The 24,975-nt window shown below is 37.9% G+C and overlaps 7 protein-coding genes and 1 non-coding gene across 8 annotated transcripts; 5 read left to right on the top strand and 3 right to left on the bottom strand.

Annotated features, from left to right (window-relative positions):
• The first annotated feature begins 1,679 nt into the window (after positions 1-1,679).
• On the top strand, positions 1,680-3,146 carry LOC141905748 (monocarboxylate transporter 9-like). The gene is made up of 3 exons (XM_074794750.1): positions 1,680-2,052; positions 2,798-2,938; positions 3,018-3,146. The coding sequence occupies exons 1-3, from the start codon at positions 1,842-1,844 to the stop codon at positions 3,056-3,058; spliced, it is 393 nt and encodes a 130-aa protein (XP_074650851.1). The 5' UTR covers positions 1,680-1,841; the 3' UTR covers positions 3,059-3,146.
• Positions 3,061-4,621, top strand: LOC141905747 (monocarboxylate transporter 14-like). The gene is made up of 2 exons (XM_074794749.1): positions 3,061-3,792; positions 4,065-4,621. Exons 1-2 carry the CDS (start codon positions 3,360-3,362, stop codon positions 4,232-4,234), a joined length of 603 nt encoding a protein of 200 aa, XP_074650850.1. The 5' UTR covers positions 3,061-3,359; the 3' UTR covers positions 4,235-4,621.
• A 4,707-nt stretch (positions 4,622-9,328) lies between these two features.
• On the top strand, positions 9,329-10,382 carry LOC141906363 (uncharacterized). Its single transcript, XM_074795612.1, has 2 exons — positions 9,329-9,388; positions 9,873-10,382. Exons 1-2 carry the CDS (start codon positions 9,377-9,379, stop codon positions 10,380-10,382), a joined length of 522 nt encoding a protein of 173 aa, XP_074651713.1. The 5' UTR covers positions 9,329-9,376.
• A 1,046-nt stretch (positions 10,383-11,428) lies between these two features.
• On the top strand, positions 11,429-12,866 carry LOC141906161 (ninjurin-2-like). The gene is made up of 2 exons (XM_074795380.1): positions 11,429-11,566; positions 11,896-12,866. The coding sequence occupies exons 1-2, from the start codon at positions 11,564-11,566 to the stop codon at positions 12,445-12,447; spliced, it is 555 nt and encodes a 184-aa protein (XP_074651481.1). The 5' UTR covers positions 11,429-11,563; the 3' UTR covers positions 12,448-12,866.
• A 441-nt stretch (positions 12,867-13,307) lies between these two features.
• On the bottom strand, positions 13,308-16,638 carry LOC141906022 (monocarboxylate transporter 14-like). Its single transcript, XM_074795167.1, has 4 exons — positions 15,988-16,638; positions 15,038-15,178; positions 13,797-14,600; positions 13,308-13,504 (listed from the first exon to the last, which is right to left on the bottom strand). The coding sequence occupies exons 1-4, from the start codon at positions 16,190-16,192 to the stop codon at positions 13,311-13,313; spliced, it is 1,344 nt and encodes a 447-aa protein (XP_074651268.1). The 5' UTR covers positions 16,193-16,638; the 3' UTR covers positions 13,308-13,310.
• A 984-nt stretch (positions 16,639-17,622) lies between these two features.
• Positions 17,623-20,444, bottom strand: LOC141906362 (monocarboxylate transporter 14-like). Its single transcript, XM_074795611.1, has 5 exons — positions 20,440-20,444; positions 19,593-19,808; positions 19,239-19,379; positions 18,202-18,993; positions 17,623-17,819 (listed from the first exon to the last, which is right to left on the bottom strand). The coding sequence occupies exons 2-5, from the start codon at positions 19,798-19,800 to the stop codon at positions 17,623-17,625; spliced, it is 1,338 nt and encodes a 445-aa protein (XP_074651712.1). The 5' UTR covers positions 19,801-19,808; positions 20,440-20,444.
• A 438-nt stretch (positions 20,445-20,882) lies between these two features.
• Positions 20,883-24,669, bottom strand: LOC141905925 (monocarboxylate transporter 14-like). The gene is made up of 4 exons (XM_074795030.1): positions 24,430-24,669; positions 23,534-23,674; positions 22,180-22,962; positions 20,883-21,706 (listed from the first exon to the last, which is right to left on the bottom strand). Exons 1-4 carry the CDS (start codon positions 24,617-24,619, stop codon positions 21,510-21,512), a joined length of 1,311 nt encoding a protein of 436 aa, XP_074651131.1. The 5' UTR covers positions 24,620-24,669; the 3' UTR covers positions 20,883-21,509.
• On the top strand, positions 21,000-21,071 carry Trnag-ucc (transfer RNA glycine (anticodon UCC)). Its single transcript has one exon. It is a non-coding gene; the product is annotated as a tRNA-Gly (tRNA).
• Positions 24,670-24,975: the final 306 nt, after the last annotated feature.

Genomic DNA, 24,975 nt, shown 5'->3' with positions numbered 1-24,975 from the left:
CGATGTATATAAAAAAATTAATGCAAAACACAAATTGTCGAAATGTTAGTAGGAATTTTTCCAACTCGAACCATAAAGTACTGAGAAAAAATGTAAAATGTGGAAATGAAATGGAACCGATGCTGATTCCATGATTTCTATAAATTACCGATTCAAAGTACATAATTGTGTGGTAGATGCATTTAACTGCAGCTTGTGGGAAAACTAGTAAAATATACACAATAACTACAACAAGAAGAGTTTTACTGGCTGAAGATTGATGACGATCTGTTCTCTTCGCTCTCATCTCAGATCTCTTATTGCGTAATGCAGCAGTTAACACTGATAATATTACAATTATTAAAGAAGGAAATAGATCTAGTAAAAATGTTTTTACAGCTTGTATCTGGTTGATCTGGGACATACTTGTGTAGTAGATTGAAACTTGGCAAGAGAATCCGTCATATGTTTCATTGTATCTGCGATTTTTGCGGAGATAAACACGACTGTTCATAATTGCAGAATCCAAGTTCATAAAATACGCCCAGACGATGACAAAAACTACTGCAATTTTACGCCGAGTGACGGTGAAATGTTTCATGTGAAAGAAAGGAAAACGAATAGAAACAAATCTCTCGATAGCAATCACTATAACTATGTAGTTTGATACAGATATTGCCTGGTTATAAAATAGGTTCCGAAATATACACGAAGGAAACAATCGTCTGGGCAGATAGTGGAAATAGTAATAGAAATAGTAAAGTGATGGACATAGTTTACTGTGTTTAGCGAATGTCAGAAAAGAAGTGCGACATTCTCTAAAAAATCCCAGACGAGAAGTTACAAACTTTTTCAAATAGACAGGAAAATCCCGTAACTGAAACAAGACGACAAGTTGATCTGAAAACGCCAGAGTTATGAGATAAGGGAACGTGTAACGAACTGACTGATATCTGCGACACTTTATCAGTAAAATTATGGTCAGAAAGTTAAACACACTTCCCGGCGGAAGCAAGAAAACGTATTTGAATGTTCTGTTATATTTATAAATGAAGTTGGTAAATCTTCTGAAAGCTATGATATAATCCGGTGTCTTCACAGCAGTCCAGTATATTCTACGAGTTGTAGTGGTGATAGTGGTGAAATTATCCATGACACGAACAGAACTTAAGTCTTCATACCTCGACAACGACACAAACGATTGTTCTCGATCAGTTATGATTCGGTAAGCGCGGCGGCTGATCGTTTCTCTCTGCAAACTGGTAGAGATACAAATTATAGATCATGATACTCGCTCCGATATGAACTACTATATAATCATCCAAACTTCTCACTGTAGATATTTTTTTACATCATACGTACATTTTGAGAATTTGCTAACTTCAAAAGATGATTCCGAACGACACACTCTATTGACGGTTATATATATTTTTTCGTTCATCATAAACTACTGTTTGAAACAGTACGGTTGGTCAAATAAACCCCTTCCAGAACACGAGGAAAACCATAAGATAGTGCTCAAAATAGCGAGAAGTCGAAACGATTGGTGGCACAAACATCCGTTGTGTCGAGTGGGTATTTGCTTCCTTATAGCATATCTGTCGTCGTAGATTTCAATAAGTTGAAGCAAATAAATCATTCAAACATTACATAATATACAGGTCAACCTAATTTTACAATCAATCTGAATCGAACTATCGGTGATTCGGCAGTAGGCCCCCTTAATGTCATTAGGACGACTCAGTGGCATCAAGTCAAGTATAGGCCTATACCGTGTCTTGACTACTTTATACATTGATTGATTATTAGCATGATCTAGTAATCGTAGATAGCTGTAGAAACCTGGATTTCCCGATTACAGAATGGCTGATAGCGACTCGGGCAAAAATCATGTTGATTCGAATAGGCTTGAAATGGTGGTTCGCATCATTGCTGGTTCGATTTCTACGTGTATAATCGGCGGTAATTATGGCGATGGTATTCTGGTAGCGGAATGGATGGATTATTTCTTGCATGGTAGCGGTGATACAGCATGGCTCGGTACAGTCGTGTTAGGAATTGGGTTTTGCGGAGGTAAGTTTCGAAATAGCGGCCATTTTCCACCTCACACTATAGTCGCCATGTTGCTCGGCAAACGCAATGCGTAGGTCATGATATTACTCAGATCCAGGCCTGTAGCCAAGAGGGTTTATCTGTTCGAACGAACGCCCCTTTTTAGAAAGTGCCCTTCAATTTTCTTGATTCAAATTGTGACATGTTCTGGTAGCATTTCAAAAAGAATGTCCTAACAGTATTAGTATTAGCAGGGAAGTGCTTCCCTGGTATTAGTAACAGAAACACAATACGGCGCGACTACGATGACCCAAGTTTGAGTGTGAGTAAATTCACGAGATGCTTCGGGAATAGTTTTAAAGAGATTTTCAAGGGGATACCAACTGCGGTGCTTGCTTTTCGAAGATACAGAACATGTCAAAAGTCTCCTTCCCATAATTCAAGGACGCCGCTTTCAAAATTCTGGCTATTATACGGGATCTTAGTCGCCCAAGACTATTCGATTGTAAAACCTCACATAACACGGGACCACGGCCACAATGTCAGCAGAAAGCAGGTCTGTCGAATCCACGTGACTCGGTACAGTGAATGTTATACAGCATGACAGACCACCCCTCTCCCTCGAAGGTCCTCAGATTATCCTTTGTACGTCAATTAGTCTCTATCTCCATGTTGGAAAATAGATTATAACGGCAAACACGAGGTGTAACACATTATCTTTTCATCCAGTGTCAAATCGTTCTAAAAAACTGTTTATCTTTGTCAGGTCCAATTGCGGGTTTGATGATGAAGAGATTCGGTTTTCGGAAAGTTTTCGTCATCGCTTCAATAATCAACGCCTCGGCAATAACTGTGACGTCATTTGTGTATAATTTCTACCTCGCTTTAGCGCTACGCGTGATTGCAGGTTTGTGCCGAGTAGAATCCTATTTTACTCCAAATAGTTCGTCTGAAAATGTATAATTTGGTTATTCTTTACTTTACAGGATGTGGTGTCACTGTCCATATCAGTACTTTGGGTTCCTAGATTCCGTCAACAGGCTGCAGTTGTACAAGCGATAAAAACTGCGAGTTCTTCAGGGGGAAATTTCATTTTTCCGTTTATCATAAACTACTGTTTGAAGCAGTACGGTTGGCGCGGATGCTGTTTGATTATCGGTGGTATCGCGTCTCAACAGTGCGCTCTAGGACTTCTGTTCCGTCACTGGTCAAATAAACCACTTCCAGAACACGAGGAAAATCAAGACAAACCGATCAAAAATGGCGAAAAATCGAAACGATTTCGTGACCTTCATCAGTTAGATCTTTTTAAACGGAAAACGTTTGTGATGTTTGTTTTACAGTCTTCGATCGTCCACGCGGCAATATCTACAATATATGTACACATCGTATCCGGATCTGAAGTTCTGTTAGAAATATCGCGAGAACAGGCGAGATTTACTTTATCGGCAATAGCAATAGCTAATCTAATCGGGCGCGTCATCGTTTCATTGACGACCAAACATCCCCGAATAGATACATTCACCTTGTATCTTATTCTGAACACATTACTCGGGGTCGAGGTGTGTCTAATACCCAATTTAAACGGCTACACGGCAGCCGTGGCAATCTGCGCAGCTATTGGGTTTTCACTATCAGCCCTCGGATGTTTACACGCTTTAGTTTTAATGGATTTATTTGGAAGCGATTATCTATTCATGTCATACGCGTATAGTATGTTTTTCGGTGGAATCGGATTTTTATTCGGTGCTCCTATGGCAGGTAATTCGGATGGAATCCCATTAAGCACTTATAACAGCAGATTAAGATATCTACTTTCCATTTGAAATTGTGAATGCAGTAATATATATTTCAACTTGTAAAAACAGTGTTGCCTGAACCCAACGCACACGACGCACGGAAACACGAAAACATGTCTGCATCCTGTTTACATATTTCCTTGTATCGTGTGCGATGGGCTTGAGAGTGAAATTTTCGTAATTCAACAACTTACTAAAGTATATCTCAGTTATATATGTTAATTTCTATTTCAGGTTGGATATACGACCGCACTGTCGACTATGCTGTATCGTTCTATTACTGCGCTGTATTGGTGTTTATAAGTGTTCTGTTAGTTTTACCAGGATGTGTTTGTCATTATCAAGCGATAAGTCGTCGAGAATCTGAGTACAATCCAGGATCCAGTTCTACGTTTGTGACATAGGATTTAACTCCGCGTTAAAATACAACAAAATACAACATTAAAGGTTCTATCCTCCAGGGGCCGGTTGCATAGTCATGGCTTAGACTTAAGACCAGTCTAAGACCAACTTAGTCCTATTGCCAATCTAACAACTTAAGACCTGTCTTAAGAATTAAGACCACTTTTGGACTTAAGTCACGACTGTGCAACAGCTGGCCCCTGGATATGCGTTGCTTATATTGGTGTCACTCGTGCGCAGTTTGCCAAATGATGCGTGAAATGGAAAAACTGAAGATCGGAAGAGTCTGAATCGATGCAACAGAAAATGGCTTTATTGGAAATTGATAGAAACTATACTTAATAAATTATATATCTATTAATTATCATCAATAAATTTCCGTCCGAACGAGAAAGTGAAATCAGTTCATTGTCGATGACTTAACTCAGAGTCAATCATAACTCATAACTTACCGTGGAGCAGAGGTTTAACAAATTAACATTAACGAAATAAAACTCGTATATTATAGGACGTAACAAAACTAAGTCCAGATCCGGGTTCGTAATGGAACATTTACTCGTTATATTTTGTGTCGTTTTGATTTCATTTTACAACAAAAACAATCAGTAAATAATTTGATGAATTCATTCCTGAAAACTTTCAATGTTCCGATGTATATGAAGAAATTAACGCAGAAAACAAATTCTCGAAATACTCGCAGAAATCTCTCTAACCCAGCCCATAAATGTACAAGAAAGAATTGCAAATGAGGATTTATGGAACTGGAATTGAGTTTCATTCCATGATTTCTATAAAGCACTGGTCCAATCAAGGAGAATAAGTTGTAAATGCATTTAGCTGCAGCGTGCGGGAAAACTAGTAAAATATACACAATAACTACAACGAGAAGAGTTTTACTGGCTGAAGATTGATGACGATCTGTTCTCTTCGCTCTCAGCTCAGATCTCTTATTGCGTAATGCAGCAGTTAACACTGATAATATTACAATCATTACAGAAGGAAATATATCTTGTAAAAATGTTTTCGCAGCTTTTGTTACTTGTTGCTGGGAACGATGCGTGTAGTAGATCGACTGTTGACACATAAAACTGTCATATATTTCATTATATCTGCGATTTTTGTTGAGATAAATACGATTGCGCATGATTGCTGAATCCAAGTTCATGAAATACGCCCAGACGATGACAAAAACTACTGCAAGTTTACGCCGAGTGACGGTGAAATGTTTCATGTGAAAGAAAGGAAAACGAATAGAAACAAATCTCTCGATAGCAATCACTATAACTGTGTAGTTTGATACAGATATTGCCTGATCATAAAATAGGTTTGAAAAAGCACACGAAGGAAACAATCGTCTGGGCAGATAGCGGAAATAGTAATAGAAATAGTAAAGTGATGGACATAGTTTACTGTGTTTAGCGAATGTCAGATACGTTACATCACATCCTTTATAAAATCCTAGATACCACGTAAATAGATCTTTTAGATACCATGAGAATTTTTCCAATCCAAACAAGACGACAAGTTGATCTGAAAACGCGAGAGTTATGAGATAAGGGAACGTGTAACGAACTGACTGATATCTGCGACACTTTATCAGTAAAATTATTGTCAGAAAATTAAACACACTTCCCGGCGGAAACAAGAAAACATATTTGAATGTTCGGTTGTTTCCATAAACGAAGTCGGTGAACCTGCTGAAAGCTATGATATAATCCGGTGTCTTCACAGCAGTGCGGTATATTCTACGAGTTGTAGTGACGATAGCGGTAAAATTATCCATGACAAGAACAGAACTGTTTGATACGACAATCTGTGTAGTGACTGCTGCCCTCTCATTATGTGTTTCTGAGAACACTATATAATCATCGCAACATTTCACATGCTCTGTTGAAATTACCCGTTACATGAGTCGCTTTGAGAGTTACTAAAAATCAATCTAAAATAAACCAAAGCTTCTTGTTGAAATTCACAGCAGTTTTTAGATTAGAATTTATACACATTGCTATTCGCGACCCAGAATTCTTATTTTATGAATGAAGTCGTGTCTCTGTGATGACATTTGAGATGTGGAAACAAATCTACGTGACCAATATCGAATATACCTGTACTGATATACTCTAGTTCTCACTCCTTTAATGATTTATGGCATGGAAACACAAAAAAGATTCCTGTGATATTACTTAAACTGTTATGTAAATCCATTTTAACAACTAAATTCCAGTTGATCGAAATGGTTTGACGGTAAAATAGTTGTAATTCTCACAAACAAAATGTGTTTAAACCCGAATTGTGGTCGTGGCACCTCCTGTAATGTGGTTTTATCATTTTATGTGACCACAGTCTGTGAGATCATGATCAGATCGAGACGGCAAACAAACCTTACACAGACCACTCATACGCGATCTATAGATTGACCAAATACGTCGGATTTTGATTGTTCTGGTACAAACCAGTTTGTGGCCTGTACGACAATAGGTCACGTTATTGTTATGTGAGGAAGGTAGTGGCCCTACTGAATGTATGTTCTGTACACGAGAATTTCACAATGAAACACCGGGCGGGTGGACGGGGTTTTATTCCTAGGTGATTTAAGTCCATCATTTTAACATTTCCTGTGAGAAAAAAGACCCAGTGCCAGAAATATTGATATGATAGATGATAATAAGCAGTTTCACAGTTTTCAGGTGCCATGTTTTTTGGTACCAGCTGGGGTCCTGTTGTTGGATTATTGTCCCAATTCTTTTCCAATTGAATCCCTTTATTTCGTTCATGTCTCTTGATTGGATGAAGATAGAAACAAAGTGAAAATATCGATCAAATACAAATACAGAGATTGTAACAAACCTCGATAGTTGTTACATAATAATCATAGTCAGCCAAAACAATAAATTGTATAATCGTATAAATTTCGTGCTTACGAAATCTGAATATTTTTGAATGAAAAATCGAGGATGAAAGAAGAAATTGATTTTATTTGAAAATTCGGGATTTTTCTTTCATTGTCTCCAGGACGTTTTATCGCTTACCGCTTATTTATCGCTAATCAAATATCAATTATTGTTTATCGTTGTGCGTTTCTTTGCTTGACGACATCAATAACATCTACCGGAATTATGAGGACTCCGAGAAAACAATTACGAGGATGATTTTGAACATAAAATGTGGGTTGCAGTTTTCCTGAAATGTTTACTAGCGATCATATAGATTACGCAATTGATCGCTGAATCAAACGGAGTCAAGTTATCCAACACTTCGAACAGGTATTTAACGGCGACTGTGCGTTTGATTTTGAAGAATGTGTAAATAAAAAAGATAGATAAATTGTTCTTGTATAGATCATATTATACGGCTCAATTGCACCCTCTGGGGAAAACTTATCTTGATAAGCACAGAAATCCGTGGTGATAAATCTATCTTACCAGTATCTTATATTGTTGCACTCGAGTATTTTCAAACTCTCATAACTAACTTTATCCCGATCCTTTGAAAACTCCGTATCTTCGAATTTTGGTATAAATCGTTAATTTTTCTTGTAGCTTCAGAGACTTCGTGGGATCACAAAATTAAAACATAAGATAGATCCTCATGAGGAATATTTAGCCCGCTGTCATTAGCAACCGGAGTCCATAGGTTTGACAAATCAATATTCAGACGATATCAGGGCCCTAAGGGGAATATCTACTCAGATTCTGTTTCTTTTTTATTTCGTTTTACAACAAAAACAATCAGTAAATAATTTAATAAATCTATTTCTGAAAACTTTCAATGTTCCGATGTATATTGAAAAATTAATGCAAAACACAAATTCTCGGAATGTTTGTAGGAATCTTTCTAACTGGAACCATAAAGTGCTGAGAAAAAATTGTAAATGAGGATTTGTTGAACTGTGATTGAATATTATACCATGATTTCTATAAAGCACTGGTTGAATGGCGAATATCATGTGATACATACATTTAGCTGCAGCTTGTGGGAAAACTAGTAAAATATACACAATAACTACAACAAGAAGAGTTTTACTGGCTGAAGATTGATGACGATCTGTTCTCTTCGCTCTCAGCTCAGATCTCTTATTGCGTAATGCAGCAGTTAACACTGATAATATTACAATCATTAAAGAAGGAAATAGATCTTGTAGAACCGTTTTCGCAGCTTGAACTGTTTGACTCGACGATCTGTGTAGTAACTGCTTCCAAATTATGTGTTACAGCACAGAACCATAATTTCAAAATGCTTCCTTCAAACTCCTGCTACAGAACACTCTATAATCATATCATTATTTCACATGATGCTGTGTTTAAATTACTACTCACACGAGTCATTCTCAGAGTTTACAAAAAATACCTCTAAAACCGTAGAAGTTTCACATGGAAATTCACAGCAGTTTTAAGACTCGAGTTTATATATTCGTTCATATTCGGCCAACTGTAAAATGATAAAGTTCTGATTTCGTGAATACACGTAGTGTGTATCTCTGTGGTGGGTGTGATTGAAAATGATCTCATTCACGATGTAAATGCGCAAGTTATTTACGTGGTTTCGGACCACAGTCATCCAATTAGTATAATATTCAACCTTTGGTCGGTGTTCTCAGCTCCAGTATTATGGTGAATTGGGAGCTAGAGAAAACAACGTTGGTCCTGGCCACCAAACCACTACTCCCATTAGCCTATCCCTACCACACGAAATAATCCCCAATCCCACAAATAAACCACGACCACAATAAAGATTCCGAACCCCACAAATAAAACCCCGACCGCTAAACCCAAATCAGAATGAAAGGACGAACGCATTCCATGGTTAACAAATGAGTACACCTGATGATGGCTAATAGGATTTTACAGAAACGTTGCACGGAATATGTATTTCATTTTAATATAGTCGGATGAAGTGAAGAGTGAATTCATTCGCAAAAATACCCACAGTTGTCTAAATCGAATTAGTATCTCTAAACACGTGGGATTTCTGTTCGCTAATACAAAACAACCTGTTACAAGCAAAAACCCGACATTTTACCCGAACATTTATACACACAATTTCCAGAATTATCAAATAGGTTGATGAATTCGGTAACATGTTGGAACGGAAGATTTCTATATCAAACAGCGGTTTTATTATATTTATTTGACAGGACAAACAGGATGAACGCAATGGTACGTTTGATTATCACGAAACATATAAAATTTTATCGGTAATTTAAATTAAAACTTGGATTCAGATTTTCAAGTCATATTTCCAGACACTAATTTCTATAATGATAAGTTACAATGAATGTAAAAATTTGCGGATATTGTTTTATCGACTGAGTACATCAACTTTAACCTGGGGACTATAACTGAATTCATTCATTTTCAATTGAGTTGAGACCCCGTATAAAACTAGGGTATGGGTATTCGGGGCTATGTAACCTCTGAAAAGTGCTATCAGCAACAAATTGAATTTCAGTAACATTTCTTTGAAATATGAAAGAAAGTGTTCGAGTTTATCAGAAAAAGACCTTCAGTAACATCTCTCATATATCTGTACATCAAACTAATCAAGTCAGTTTATCTCATTATAAGATAGTAACAAACACTGAAAATCAGGAGCAGTTGCCAGCTCTGGGTATTTACTATACAATGAGACATTTTGTTTCAGTTCGACGGTCGAAGAGATAACGGAAGTCCGCCATTACTGCCAGGTGAATCGACTGACCCTGGTAAAGGTGACGTCACAACGAGAGGCGATACGAATAAACGACGTAACGCCATTTCACGTAAGAATTACGCCACGAAAAAGACGAACTTACACAACGTATCAGTTCTGACGTTATTGACGTCAAACATCGGGCAGTTACGGTCAGTTATCAGCAGCGGAAGAGAACGCGTCGAGTATTATTCACTGTTACTAATTATGTTGAGTGTTTCAATCGGTTTAGAGGTTACTGCAACTATTCTATTGCTGTGTGTAACTGATGCTGAATCTCGGAAAGATGAAAATGATGATGATGATGATGATGATGCTGAGAGCGGAGAGAATAAGAAATTAAAGTCTGGTTCTAGTCATCACGCGCATCGTGCTAACAATCTGAGCAATGCCGTCGCAATCATTGCTTTTATTCTCGTTGTAATGAATATTACTACGACTGCATTTAGTGACGTGCATTGACACTTGTACCACGTGACGTGCATTGACACTAGTAGCACGTGACGTGTACCGACACTAGTACTGCGTGACGTAGCTATGTGATAATCATAAAAGTAACATGTTATGGAAAATGTTACCAATGCGAAGCTGGTTTGAAAACTAGGAGGTTTACTAATGAAATTGAAAACTAATAGGATCTACTGTTTCTCCAAATCTACAGCTGCTACTCCAGCCTTTTTTCATTCATCAACTTTCTTCTGATTTTATTGTTCTGCAACGCGGTATAATAAATATTGCATTGCATTGAATTGAATTGAATTGGCAATAGAAGACACTGGGTGCGCTCCGGTGTCAGTTTCACCAGGCTTGCAGATCGATTTCTATAGATATTGACGATACAAATAAGATAAAGTCCTATAGTGATTTCTGAAGCCAAAAGTGCTAAACAAAGACGACGTATTCTGCAAGACTGATATACAATAACATGTAGTTGAGATTTATATGGTGGTTTGTTGTAGCAGGGAAGTGTGATGAGACATCACACTTCCCTGGTTGTAGTAAGAGCTGTTGTTGCCTCTACTGTTATTATTGTATACAAGTAAAAACTGGAGTTTTATGCTTTGTTTCCCATTGTTTATATCGATATCGATTCTTGTGGATTTTCAAGAGTTATTTGCAGATGGCTGTTTAATACAAATAAAGCACGTGGTCTACTGTAATTAATATAAACTATATAAAAAAAGAAGAAAATATTTCATTTCTATTTGCCATTTTAAATCGAGCATCGATCGGTGAATTTTCGAGTCGAGAACGTGTAATTTATTTCTCCTGGAGTTGCAGCCGTTACGATCTGCACAAATGGGATTAAAACATATGTAAAATGTATATCGCTGAACGCGGAAATTGTGTTCAATTATTATACGATTAACTTAAAAATCATAAAAATCCCTAATTTGAATTTTAGCTCGCAGTACGTGATGTAGATAATACACAGCACGTTCTGAAACATATGTCACCAAGTCGTTAGTCGACGAATTTATTCAACATTTTACCTCGTGGACAAAGGAACCCGATTTTTTGTGTAACGAAAACTTTGAAATTTGATTTTTTGATATAAAAAGAATGAAACTCGTGCGATTTACACAGAATTAACTGGAGTTGGTTAATTGAACTGTAGATGACGGAGAGATCGGTCCCGGGTTATGGTAAGCTTTGTTTTGTACAACACGAAATTTGAATAAGTTCTCGTTGATATAGATATCTAAAATTAATTACATTCGTAGGCCTATGTGATGTTCTCAAAACCACCTGAAAATGATTTTGTCTCGGATTAAACCTATTCATCAAGATTTAATTATCGGGTCAATTCAGTTAAATCCATTCAATTGGGTTAATATCAGATGAGTTTAAAATGTTAAATATTAAAAACTTTTGTAGAATTTTCCGAATGAGGATTTACATGTGGAATTGATTTGAAAATTGTTCACGTTGAATCAATGAACTTTTCAATTTTGGATTTATTTTTTTCATGAAGGAATCGCCCGGTTCTAAAGCGGATCAATCTTTGATCGACGATAAAACTAAACAGATTTATGGAGGCACCGATTCTAAAGGGAAGATGTCATCGTCAAAACCTGAAGCGAAATCTAAAAAGCGCGGGGTCGTCTCGAAGAAAAGTTACAATACGAAGAAAACTAACGTTCACAATTTGTCCAACTTGACGCTGCTGACTTCAAACATTACACAACTGAGGACAACCCTGAGCCGCGGCAAAAACGAAGTGGAATATTTCAATTTGTTGATAACTCTGCTGAGCATTTCGATCGGAATGGAGGTGATTATTACTGTGTTGTTACTAGCTGTGGGACATAAAGAGTCGCATAAAGAAGATAAGGATGATAATGAAGAGGGTGGAGGCGGAGGAGGAGGAAAGAAGAAACCAGGAACATCCGCTCACGAACACGTGGCAAATGATATGAGTAATGTGGTCGCCATTTTCTCGTTTATTCTCATAGTTATCAATGTAGGAATCACTGCCTTCAGCGACGCTAGTAATAATAACGCTGCAGCTAGTAAAAAGGTTTAAACCAGTCATCAAAACAGCTGACTCGACCTAACAATTACGTGAAGTTCGAAGGCCGGGTTTAACTAAAAGGTTCGCAACTCTTGGTCCTATTTAAATTCTTCAATATTTCACTTCATCTTAAAACGCTTGAGTTAATCCTTTTTTTGTAACTAATCCCAGGGTCTGGTTTCGTGAAAAAGTTTAAGCTTAAATCCGTTGAGTTTGAATTGTTGGCCTCATTGAAATCATGAAGTTACCAATAGCAATGAAACCAAAAATTTGAATTAAACTTTTTCGTGAAACTGAATCCTGCTGGGCTTTATCTCAAGATTTCTACATTGAAAATGAACTCACGGGTCCGATCTAAGCACTTGTCCGATTGCCCGGGACAAGTATATGCTCATCAGGGCAAGTAGGTTATCATTATCACTTGTCCCCCGGGCTAGTGTAATTTTATGTCACAAAGCTTTTTTCCCACTCGATACGATGGATGATAGCGCCACCAGTCGGACTGCCTGTGTAGGGCGAGTAGCTTTTGGAGGGGGGCGAGTGAAATTTCAGATATGCTTGCCCCCGGGCAAGTGGCTTTCATTCCTTAGATCGGATCAGCACCAGACATTCGTTATCGCCATATTTTTTAAAACTTCTCACAATAAGTATTGAAGGATTCGGTTAAACTGGTTTTCAAATCGTACGAAATTGTATCGCGAGGCAGATGAGGAGGACACTGTCGTGTATATACGTGTAGTTCGGTCACCGCTATCTTCGCTCTAAAGTTATAGACTTTTATATATTCGACTGAATGAAGAATCGCAATTTGTTAAAAATGAAAACATTATCTATTTAATTATCGTGGTTCGTCGTTCTATGTATAGTGGTTCATTCTATGTGAGGCTTTGAACACTTGATATGTATTTAGCTGACGATAAAGTTTCCTGAATTTCTATTTGTTGGTTTTGTTTTCGTTTTCGCATGTGAACAATCCACTGAGGGATCTCGATAATGACGCATACTATCAGCGCCGCCGTGCAGAAATAGAACGAGATCGCATAGTTGTTCGTATAATCGTAAAGCCAACCTGAAACGACATTTCAAAACATGATAACACGTGGAAAGTAAGAAGCTTGATCATTTACATTACAGTGGTGAATACAATCAGGGGTGCATGGATCCAGGGGCAATTTGAAGAAGAACCTGTGCAACATATATACAAAAGGGCGCTTTCATGCCCAAAGAGGCAATAGGAAGACGCACTCTGAAATGTACCAACTTCCTTTGACAAAACGAGAAAGGGCACTGAAAAGATTTGATGTTGTTCATGTCTCGCAAGTCCCCCCGGATCCTCTCCTCGTATTGGATGGTATCATTACCTGCTATCGGGGCGCCTAGCAGATAACCAATACCGCCAAAGCACTCGCTATACGCGAAAGTCATGTACAAATATTCCCGTCCAAACAGTTCGAGTAAAACTAGCGGATACAAGGATATCCCTGATAATAAAAATCCAATACACCCGCTGACGACTAGTGCTGCTGTGTATCCTTTTAGAGAAGGTATTATGCTAACAAGGATAGCGAGCGATGTATGCAGAGCTAGATAGAAAGTCAGGGTGTCTATCCTGCGATGTGTGGTCAGTAACGACGCAAAAAAGCGTCCGATCAGACCGGTTAACGATAACGCTGACACAGTAAATCTCGCCTGTTCGGTAGATATTTCTAGTAAAGTTCTAGTCCCGGTTACGATGTGTACGTAGATAGTAGATACAGCGAGATGCAGCACCATCGAATGAATAACGAACGATACAAACATTCCCTTCTTAAAAAGTTCCAACTGGTGAAGATTGTTAAATCGTTTTTTGGAATTGTCGTCGCCGCTTTCGAGGTCTAACAGCGATTCACGAGCTGCTTGTTCGTGTTCCGGTTTTGTAGTTGGTTTATTCGACCAGCGACGGAATATGAGTCCTATAGCGCATTGATGGTAGACTATTCCGCTGATGATTAGGGAACATCCTCTCCAACCGAATTGTTTTAAACACGAGTTTATAATGAACGGGAACGCGAAGCCTCCTCCGGTTATACCTACGCTCCGTATCGCCTGCGCAATAGCCGTATATTTCGGAAATCTACACATTATATAGGGACATAACGTGTTCATCTGAATCGCTAGACCACAACCTGAAAATAATGAAACATGATCGAATTACCATTATACCGGTACTCTAGGTTTCATTATGTTACCTTTAACAGGGTCAAATCTAAGGGATGAAAGCCACTTGCCCGGGGCAAGCATATATGAAATTTCGCTCGCCCCCTCCAAAAGCTACTTGCCCTACACAGACAGTCCACCTGTTGTATCGATTGGCAAAAAGCTCTGAGACATAAAATTGCACTAGCCCGGGGGACAAGTGATAATGATAACCTACTCGCCCAGATGAGAATATACTTGTCCCGGGCAATCGGACAAGTGCTTAGATCGAACCCTGTTTAACTAGGGGCTTAGGTCTGATACTTTTCAAAATTTCAACACCGAAAGCTGAAAACCTTCCGTAGAAAAATAAAACATCTAGAGAATGATTGAGGTACCACCGAGCGAGGCATGTCTTATTGTTTACCTGCAACCAGACGGAGAGCTATAGCAACGTAAATACTATATGCAAATGACGTCAGAGCAATGGACGTAGCGTTGATTGTTGCAGCGATGAAGAATACTTTACGGAATCCAAATCGTCTAGCTAACATATTTGCAACTGGAGCTGAAAATGAAGAAGAACCGTTTGTTATTCCCCGTAAATATTCACACTGAGTGAATATAGGCCATTTATATAGGCTATCTATTTGCGCATGTTTCATCAACCAGTTGATGCTGCCGGTTTTTTGGAAGAAGAATGCTGCATTGTGACCTTTACCGGCGCATTAAAAGCCTAATGCCTATTTCAACTTGAATTGAGAGCATTCCGGGTGGCCTAGCTCCGTCAGTTTTGGTGGTACATACCAGATAGAAGTCTTATTAGGACCAGAAAGCACTGGCAGTCGACCTAAAACATTGATTTATTATCCCTTTTAACTGTATTGAAGGATATCCAAAATAATTTGCACTGAAAGGGGTTGAAAAGAGAAAAGTGGCTCCGGCCGTCAATATGTTTCCATGCCTACACACCAAACTTGGAAAAATATTGTTTAACTTTCAAATCATGGAGTCTCTTTTCTCTCATGAACCCCTTTCATTGCAGACTTTTAGGATATCCTTCAATTCAGTTTAAAAAAATGGATTAAAAACGATGTTTTAGGTCGACTGCCAGTGATTTCTGGTCCTAATAATACTTTTATCAGGTACCACTAAAACTGACTGAGCTAGGCCACCCGGTATGCTCTCAAATGAAATGGACATTAATCCGAGTGACCTCTCAAGCTATCAAGAACAATTTGCTAGTTCGACACCGGTATGACTCGGGTGACTGCTGGGCTGAACACATTTTACTCAAGATATCGCGCGTGTTTACTCCTATACAAAACCCAGTGGAAAAAAAACCAAAGAAAATACATATTGTTACCAGGTGCCTACCTCCACAGAATGCAATTCCTAGAATAGCTGTACCGAGCCAAGCTGTAAGACCGATACCACGGTGAAAGTAGTCGACCCATTCGGCCACTAGAACCCCGTCCCCATAGTTGCCACCGGTTATAAACTCAGCGCATCCAACGGCCGCAAAAACGATAATGATCTCCAGAAGACTGGCATTCTCATCCGGAGCGATGTTGCGCGCCATTCTTGGCTGTAGAGCTCAGCTGGTGTCGAGTCACAACGTATATAGGCCTAGTAGGCTATCTATAATTTTAATACATCTGAGAATTTAAAAAAAGTCTAATTCCTATATATGGGGGGCATATCAAACGGTTTCACGGAATCCCTCATCAGTGACATCTGTTCCCGTGGTGCCACAATATTCATTTATTATATATGCATTCACTAGTCGTCTAGATATACCTCACACGCGTTTTGATATACGTAGCTTCTTGCCAACCAGAATAAGATCGAGTTTGTCGAAAAAATGCCTGATTTAATGTCTCGTGCCGAGTCGCTTAATAACACAAAGAATCCCGGTGACACTGAATAAAACGAGTCCGATATTTTTCTTCGAGCTAAGGTGTCCTATATCCTAATATCTTCAGGATCGTCGCGTTAGTGCTACCTTGACGGTTTCAACGAATCAACTGTTTGTCTATCGGTGTCCGGCAGTCGCTGCAAATGTCAATGTCAATGTCAATGACTTACGATAGAAATAGATTAAAATCAAAATGAGAACTAGCTGTGCTTAGACATCGATAATATATAGATCTATCTAAAAAAGAAACAGATTTGTAAAAAACGTTGTGAATGGAATAGAAGGGGAGCAAACCCGTTAGGGGCCAGGGACCCGTCGTGTCATAGACGCCACTTAACGTCGGATTTAACGTTTCGAAAGAAGGATGATACTTAGAAATGTTCAGGCATTCTTTGAGAAATTTAAGTCATTCAGTAGATAGTCAACGAGGCGGAGAATACTTAAGTTTATTAGACGCGCGTGAGCTTTCGCTACTAACGTGTACAGCAGCTTCATCGGGCGAATGAGTTAGAGCTGTTAAGCTGTTGCTCGTAGGGTTAGAGAGTCAATGGTAAAACAACAGTCAGTATTTATAGGCAGAATGAGTAGATAATTAATTACAGAACAACGAAATAAGATAAAATATCCCTCATAATTTATTTAACTTTGATTTAGGCCTATTTTAATTCGAAACTCGTGCGTCTTATAAACAAGCTAACCGGTTTCTAAGTATTTCTAAGTATCTTTCTAAGTATATTACTTCATGTCTTGCCAAACACTAATTATTTACTCACTCACCAATTTACTCAATTAACCTGTTCTCCTCTGTATATATACCCCTGTTTTTAGTCTCACACCTGACGATGATCTCTAGGGTGAGATCGAAACGTCGTGTATTCTATATATTTTAGATTGAATAAATAAATTCTTGTTTTGAAATTCTCTTAATCTGTAGATAGTGGGTTTTTATCTTATAAAGCTAACCGGTACTACTCTTGTACTCAGTGTGTGATATGACCTGAAGATCACGATTCGATCGAAATAAAACATGAAAGTGGAAGAAATTGCTTTCGTAAAATAAACATTTTTTATATTTGAGAAAAAACTGTAGATCTCTAGGCAAGACTCTGCAGACTGGCGATATAATTCGCTGAGATAATCGTCTCTTTATGGTCTTTAGTTCGATCGGTTTTCATCAGTTTCTTGATATGTACAATCCAATCGGGAATCAGTATTAAAACACTTAGAATCAGTAAACCAGCGCAGCAATAGAACGAGACGGCGTAGTTTCCAGTTGTGTCGTAAATCCAACCTGAAAATAATTAACACAATATATACATCTGCATGAATAATCTATTATATCAGAGTTGAAATATTTGGAAATGTCGATGCACGTTTTTGTAAAGAACATGATAAACAAGTTGTATTTCTGAAGATGACTATTAGATAATAGTTGATGACTATGATATTCCTGAAACGTTGAAATCATTTGTTACTTGACTTCATTTTAGAGAGAAGTCCTTTACATTGTCATCCTCAAGACAACCTGTACGGTACATTGGAATCTCCATCTTTCCAACCCGTTAATATTTATATTTTCCAAATCGCATCAAAGTCACAGCAATATTCATCGCGAACAAGAAGATTCATGGTGATCGATTCATTGTTAAATATTGTGTATTTGAAAATGTTACCTGCAACAGGAGCACCGAGCAAATATCCAAGTCCTCCCAGAGAATGACTATATGCAAACGACATATACAAATACTCCCTCCCAAATTGTTCCAAAAGAATGAGTACAAATAAACATCCGAATCCGGACATAAGAAAGCCGATAGAAGCGCTGACTGCCAGGGCTGCTGTATAACCCTTCATAAATGGTATCACACCAACTTGAATCGCCAGTAATATGTTCAGTATTATGTATAACGTGAATGTATCTATCCGTGGATGTTTGGCCATAAATGAAACGACGATGCGCGCAAAGAGTGTCGATAAACCAATCGCCGATAAAGTGAATCTCGCCTGTTCAGGAGATATTTCTAATAAAACTCTAGTTCCAGACACAATGTGTACATATATGATAGACAATCCTCCATTTATGATAAAACAATGTATTGCACAAGCTACGAAGGTTTTCCGTTTAAAAAGATCTAATTGATGAAGATCACGAAATCTTTTGTTGTTATCGCCATTGTTCTGTTCCAGTAACGCTTCTTGATTTTCCTCGTGTTCTGGAAGTGGTTTATTTGACCAGTGACGGAACAGAAGTCCTAGAGCGCACTGTTGAGACGCGATACCACCGATAATCAAACAGCATCCGCGCCAACCGTATTGTTTCAAACAGTAGTTTATGATAAACGGAAACGTGAGAATACCTAACGAAATACTAGCTGTTCTAAGCCCTTGAACGAGTGCCGCTTGATTTGAAAATCTGTACAGTAGATACGGCCCTAATGCACAGAAATGGAAGGTTAAACCAAATCCTGAAAATAATATAATGTAATAATAATTTTCATTCTTATACCGCTCTTGTTTTAAAGCGGTTAATAGAAAAGAAAAGATCGGACTATAGATAATGACTTAGTAAAAATAGCTTTACTGAGATACGTGCATGAATACTTAACTTGTCGCGCGAAGATAATTTGTGATTTGTGATAATTTGTGCAATGAATTAGCTATATGGAAATTCGCCTTCACTATTAAACATAAACATAAAATGCAAGTTTACCTGCTAAAACTCGCAGTGCCATAGCCAGGTATATATTGTACGTAAATGACGTCACAGCTAATGCGGATGCGTTGATCGTTGAAGCGATGATAAATACTTTGCGAAAACCAAATCTTTTCACTAATAAACTGGCGACCGGTGCTTAAAATATAAAGGAAATTGGGAAACTAGACATCAACTATTATTCATAAGGGTTTGCGCCATATTTCATATATGTATTGTTTGTTAAAGTACATCGCTTTTAGTCGGATCAGAAAAAACACGGGATTTCCCAATCTATAAACGTTTGTCCTGACGCTATTTCATCCAATCGTTATAAATCTGTACTAATATAATCTATTCAAATGGACTAACCTCCGCAAAAGCAAATTCCAACGATGGCTGTACCGAGCCAAGCTGTAACACCACTTCCCTGATGAAAATATTCCATCCATTCCACTACTAGAATACCATCGGTGTAACTTCCACCCATAATGAACGCAGAGACCAAACCGGCAGATATGACAATGATTGTTTCCAACAGATCCGAGCTCTCATTTACGACCATTTTGTCTGAGGCCATGGATATTACTGTAAATCAACTATAACACTTTGTTGAACTGTATTCGGAAAAAGTGATATCAATAAATTTAGGACGCTTAGTGATAACGTATCATGTACAAGCAACTAACACGCGAACCTCTCATATACGAGCAATCATTCATGATGAGATGATTGCTCGATGATTGCTCGTAGCTCTTATGAAAAATATAAATATCACATTCTACTTTTTGAGAAATCGTTCATTGCAACTGGTTTAAAAGACGATTTGTCGTTCACGAGTTTTCGAAGAAACACAATCGAAAAAAAGAGAACCAAATTTTGAGATTATTTAAAAATACTGTCGGACTCGAACCAAAGGCGACTTGCAGTTTGATATAAATTGAGAACTGAGAGCTGAAGTAGATAGAATATACTGGTTGCCGGTCTGTGGGATGCTTGACTTTTGACCCAGTCCTGATAGCCTTGCGTCCCTATCGTCGAGCCAGCAAATCATGTACTGACATTGGGTAAACATGTTTCTAGACAAATATTTATTGTTACTAGGCAAGGATCTATAATCCGGCACGTGTTGATAAAGGGTTAGGCATTCTCCAGGCTTCATGTGATGAACAGGGGTGTCTGGGGTTCGAACCTAGTAATCAGGCTAAAATATTGATACCTTGTTTCTCAGTCTGCTGAGCTTTAAGTTGACCCAGCCAGCCGCCTATCTACCATGCACATTTCTTTTTTTATAATCACGTTCAGGCTAACCATTACCAGACCCGGTGGCTAACCTATTGAAATGAACTGATTACAAATTTTATTGTAGTTTACTAAAACGGCCCGGCCGCTGCGGAGAAACAGGTTATCATTACTAGCACCGATTTAAAACAAACAACAAACTTATTTATGTTTTTGAGCAAACAGATGACTCCAGACTCAATGAAACCAGTAAAAACTGCGTTCCATCATAAATAGAGGTTTATAAACAAACAAACATTAGGTTTATCGAAAATCTTTACATGATTTTATCATCAGATGAAAAATATTGCAACAACAACATAAACAATCCATTCATGATTATTACAATATTTTCCAATAACAATTTAACTATCCCATAATTTCATACAAGGTATGTTACCATTTGTTAAAACACGATATGCAACATTCAGAGGGCGGGAGATTCAGAGACCGGGTGTTAGAAATGGCTTACTAGTCGAATTGAAACGCCAGCAAGTGGCGTTCGTGGTGTAAAGGTTAGCATCGTTGCCTTCCAAGCAATGGATCCGGGTTCGATTCCCGGCGAACGCACAAATTTATCTTTTACACGAAATTAACATATCCCAGCATTTTATTCTAATCAGGTACTCCGGCGGGACCAGTTCCACAGTTCTGAGTTAACTCACAAGTGTGGAACTGGGTCCAGTTGTCTTAGTGAAGCTGCGGCGGGCGTGTCTCGGCGGTCCGTATTATAGCCGTATAAAGTGACCACTAAGTGACCATCGGTCCTACGGGTCTCAGCTCGGCTAGTCGATCGGCAGGACCATACATCCGACCAGAAACTTTTGGAGCATGTCTGGTCTATATCTGGTTGGCCACTTCCGATGTGATGATCGAACACAACAAAATTTAATCATTAGAAAATTCTCTTTATTAAAGCCAAACGAATCTTAAAAAATTCTGTTTATTGAAGCCAAACACTGTCGTAATCCAAGTTCGATATCTGTGGATCTAAAACAACAATTATAATCAGGAAAGACTCTGCAGACTGGCGATATAATTCGCTGAGATAATCGTCTCTTTATGGTCTTTAGTTTGGTTGGTTTTCATCAGTTTCTTGATATGTACAATCCAATCGGGAATCAGTATTAAAACACTTAGAATCAGTAAACCAGCGCAGGAATAGAACGAGACGGCGTAGTTTCCAGTTGTGTCGTAAATCCAACCTGAAAATAATTAACACACAACGTATATAAACCATGATTTTGATGTCATCCATAAAACATATTTTACCAAAGGCCAATAAGCTCCTTCCAACATATTGTAAAGTATATGCATTTCTACAGGGACATGCACGACTCCGTCCTTGTTTTTAAAACTGGTCCAAAATAGACTCTGAAAAATGGTCATCTTCAGGAATACTGAATTTAACTCACTGAATAATACTTATTCCTAAAGACGAATATGAAAATGTAGTCGAAACTTCGAATTAATCATTAGCTCAAGGAAACATTCCTTTTAGTCTTAGTGTGCAGGGATGTTATTAGCTTTCAAAACTGACTTAAGAGTTTTTCATAAATGGTTGATGAATATCATTTTCATCCCTTGTAATCTTATATGTTGGGGTTGACGATCTTCGGAAAAAGGAAAAATACTAATTCGAATTTCTACTAGAATAGGAAATTCAGGCCGTACTAACCTGCAACAGGAGCTCCCAGTAGAAAGCCTACACCACCGAAACATATACTGTACGCGTATGACATGTATAAGTAATCATTTCCGAATAAATCCAAAAGTATCAGTGGAAATAAAGAGCCATAACCGGATAACAAAAAGCCGATAGAAGCGCTGACTGCCAGAGCTGCCGTATAACCCTTCATAAATGGTATCACACCAACTTGAATCGCCAGAAATGTGTTCAGTATTACATGTACAGTAAGCGAATCTATCCGAGGATGTTTGGTCATTAAAGCTATAACGAATCGACCGACTAAATTCGCTAAGGCTATCGCCGATAAAGTAAATCTAGCCTGCTCTATGGAAATTCCCATTAACAGATTGGATCCTGATACGATGTGGACATAAATAACTGATGCAGACGCGTGTAAGATAAACGAATGTATCACAAAAGCTACGAACATTTTCCGTTTAAAAAGATCTAATTGGTGAAGATCACGAAATTTTTTGTTATTATCGCCATTGCTCTGTTCCAGTAATACTTCTTGGTTTTCCTCGTGTTCTGGACGGGGTTTATTTGACCAGTGACGGAACAGAAGTCCTAGAGCGCACTGTTGAGACGCGATACCACCGATAATCAAACAGCATCCGCGCCAACCGTACTGTTTCAAACAGTAGTTTATGATAAACGGGAAAGTGAAACCTCCTCCCGAAAAACTGACTCCTAATATGGCCTGCGCGATGGCTGTATGTTTGGGGAACCGGTATAGGACATAAGGGACCAGTTGAGCAGCGAGTCCACATCCTGTAATAGAGAAATATTGTTTCATTATCCCATGTTTGCAATCGAAGCTAGATAAAGACTGGCTTCTGCTTAAAGAAAATCACCATAAGATTAATTCAATCGAAACTAGTGGTCAAAGAACAACACCTCCCACTTGGAAAGTGATTTAAAATGCGAGATAATCGGAAAATATAATTATTCAATGTCCCTGGTGAACATATAAAGTAAAGAAATTATCTCGAAACTCGCCATAATCATAGATAATGTCACAAGATACAATTTTAGAATATTGATTGTGCTTACAAAATATGCCTAGAGACCAAAACAATACGCCAGTTATTCAGCTACTCAACGCCCTCTGGTGACAATAATAAAAAACCTTACCATGAAATTCAACATAATCATGCAACATGTCATAAGCTAAAACTTTGCAATTACAAAATTACAAATGCTTTTATAGTCAAAAGCAATTAAGCAAATTAATCACGTGGACGTTCCGGACCAAAGCACCAGATTTTTTACATGAACCGACCCCCTGCGCTAAGCTTCAAATTCTTTATAGAAGCCATGACCGGAAATTACGTTTGTTTACCTGCAACTACCCGTAGTGCTATAGCGAGGTAGAAATTATACACAAATGACGTCACGGTTAACGCTGAGGCGTTGATTATTGAAGCGATGACGAAAACTTTCCGAATACCGAATCTCTTCACGAGCAGGCTGACAACAGGAGCTATAGAATGCAATGAATAAAGTGATTATTGGCATTAATTGCATATTCATAGGGTGCATTTAACAGTGTGGATACAGGCACTATAAAAACATTAATAATAATAATAATAAAAATAATAATAATAATAATAATAATAATAATAATAATAATAATAATAATAATAATAATAATAATAATAATAATAATAACTGCAGGGGTAACAAAGAAAAACAGTCTCACTTAATCACAGAAAGTGAATAAATATATTTGACAAGATTTAACAAATCAAATCCAATTTCTATATTTCGACTATTATACTATCATATAGACTGGTAGCCGCTGAGCGACAATCGGTCCGCCCCATTGGGCGGTGTAATAGGCCAACGAAGGGCTAGACTGTGACCGGTCTCTATCTTCAATTTCCATATTGAATGGGACAGGCAACCAGTTTAACGAACGGCTAGTGGCCATGATTTGTGTTGGCGCGAGCTTCAGGAGGAAATCAAACTCTGGCGAGCGAGGATGGGGGTTAGGCAGTGACATTTCATAAACTAATCTAAAATGAGATGTCGGGATTGACCTCATGATTTAATCCTCCACACGTTTAACCCAATTTCCAATGCATTAAAACGTATATATATATATATATATATATATATATATATATATATATATATATATATATATATATATATATATATATATATATATATATATATATATATATATATATATATATATATATATATATTCTCTAACGATTTTGTATAGCTAACCTCCGCATAGACCGATGCCTATGATAACAGTACCGAGCCATGATGTAACTCCGCTACCGCGATGAAAATAATCAACCCATTCCGCGACTAGAATACCATCTCCGTAATTCCCACCAGCAATAAATAAAGAAGCCGTTCCCGCTAATATAACAATAACTGTTTCTAAAGAGCTGCTCTTTTCCTCTGGCATTTCTTGACCGATATTTTTCAATCTCAAACTGAAACCAGACGTCAGCTACAATGACATAATACAACAAACATATGCAGTCGCTCTTAACCTAATTATGTGGATAAGATATGCTGATGACATTTTGTGTTGCGTATGTAAAAATTTTGACCTTATTCTTTGCTATAAACTTCATACTTGAAATTCACTGTCGAATTGGAATACAAGTGATTATCAAACATTATCTCGTTTGATATTTTCAGTCCACCGAAAACCTACCAAAATGTCTGGGGCCAGGACAGTTCCAAAGTGGTCTTAAAACTTTAGATAGGCCTTGTTAGAATGAATAAATAAGTCTTTAGTCTAAGCTATGATTATGG

The sequence above is a fragment of the Tubulanus polymorphus genome, chromosome 5 (genome assembly GCF_964204645.1).
Source record: "Tubulanus polymorphus chromosome 5, tnTubPoly1.2, whole genome shotgun sequence".
NCBI classification, from domain to species: domain Eukaryota; kingdom Metazoa; phylum Nemertea; class Palaeonemertea; order Tubulaniformes; family Tubulanidae; genus Tubulanus; species Tubulanus polymorphus.
The sequence above is the reverse complement of the archived record's forward strand: the minus strand, read 5'-3'. Positions and strand labels throughout refer to the sequence as shown.

Bases quoted from the DNA above. Each gene is read 5' to 3' on its own strand.
- LOC141905748 (XM_074794750.1), top strand. From the start codon at position 1,842: ATGGCTGATAGCGACTCGGGCAAAAATCATGTTGATTCGAATAGGCTT. The intron at 2,053-2,797 runs GTAAGTTTCGAA...TATCTTTGTCAG, and splicing joins AGGAATTGGGTTTTGCGGAG to GTCCAATTGCGGGTTTGATG. The intron at 2,939-3,017 runs GTTTGTGCCGAG...TTTACTTTACAG, and splicing joins AGCGCTACGCGTGATTGCAG to GATGTGGTGTCACTGTCCAT.
- LOC141905747 (XM_074794749.1), top strand. From the start codon at position 3,360: ATGTTTGTTTTACAGTCTTCGATCGTCCACGCGGCAATATCTACAATA. The intron at 3,793-4,064 runs GTAATTCGGATG...TTTCTATTTCAG, and splicing joins ATTCGGTGCTCCTATGGCAG to GTTGGATATACGACCGCACT.
- LOC141906022 (XM_074795167.1), bottom strand. From the start codon at position 16,192: ATGGCGCGCAACATCGCTCCGGATGAGAATGCCAGTCTTCTGGAGATC. The intron at 15,179-15,987 runs GTAGGCACCTGG...CTTCATTTTCAG, and splicing joins AGGAATTGCATTCTGTGGAG to CTCCAGTTGCAAATATGTTA. The intron at 14,601-15,037 runs GTAAACAATAAG...CATTATTTTCAG, and splicing joins AGCTCTCCGTCTGGTTGCAG to GTTGTGGTCTAGCGATTCAG.
- LOC141906362 (XM_074795611.1), bottom strand. From the start codon at position 19,800: ATGGCCTCAGACAAAATGGTCGTAAATGAGAGCTCGGATCTGTTGGAA. The intron at 19,380-19,592 runs GTTAGTCCATTT...TTATATTTTAAG, and splicing joins TGGAATTTGCTTTTGCGGAG to CACCGGTCGCCAGTTTATTA. The intron at 18,994-19,238 runs GTAAACTTGCAT...TATTATTTTCAG, and splicing joins GGCACTGCGAGTTTTAGCAG to GATTTGGTTTAACCTTCCAT.
- LOC141905925 (XM_074795030.1), bottom strand. From the start codon at position 24,619: ATGCCAGAGGAAAAGAGCAGCTCTTTAGAAACAGTTATTGTTATATTA. The intron at 23,675-24,429 runs GTTAGCTATACA...TGCATTCTATAG, and splicing joins AGGCATCGGTCTATGCGGAG to CTCCTGTTGTCAGCCTGCTC. The intron at 21,707-22,179 runs GTTAGTACGGCC...AATTATTTTCAG, and splicing joins ACTGGGAGCTCCTGTTGCAG to GTTGGATTTACGACACAACT.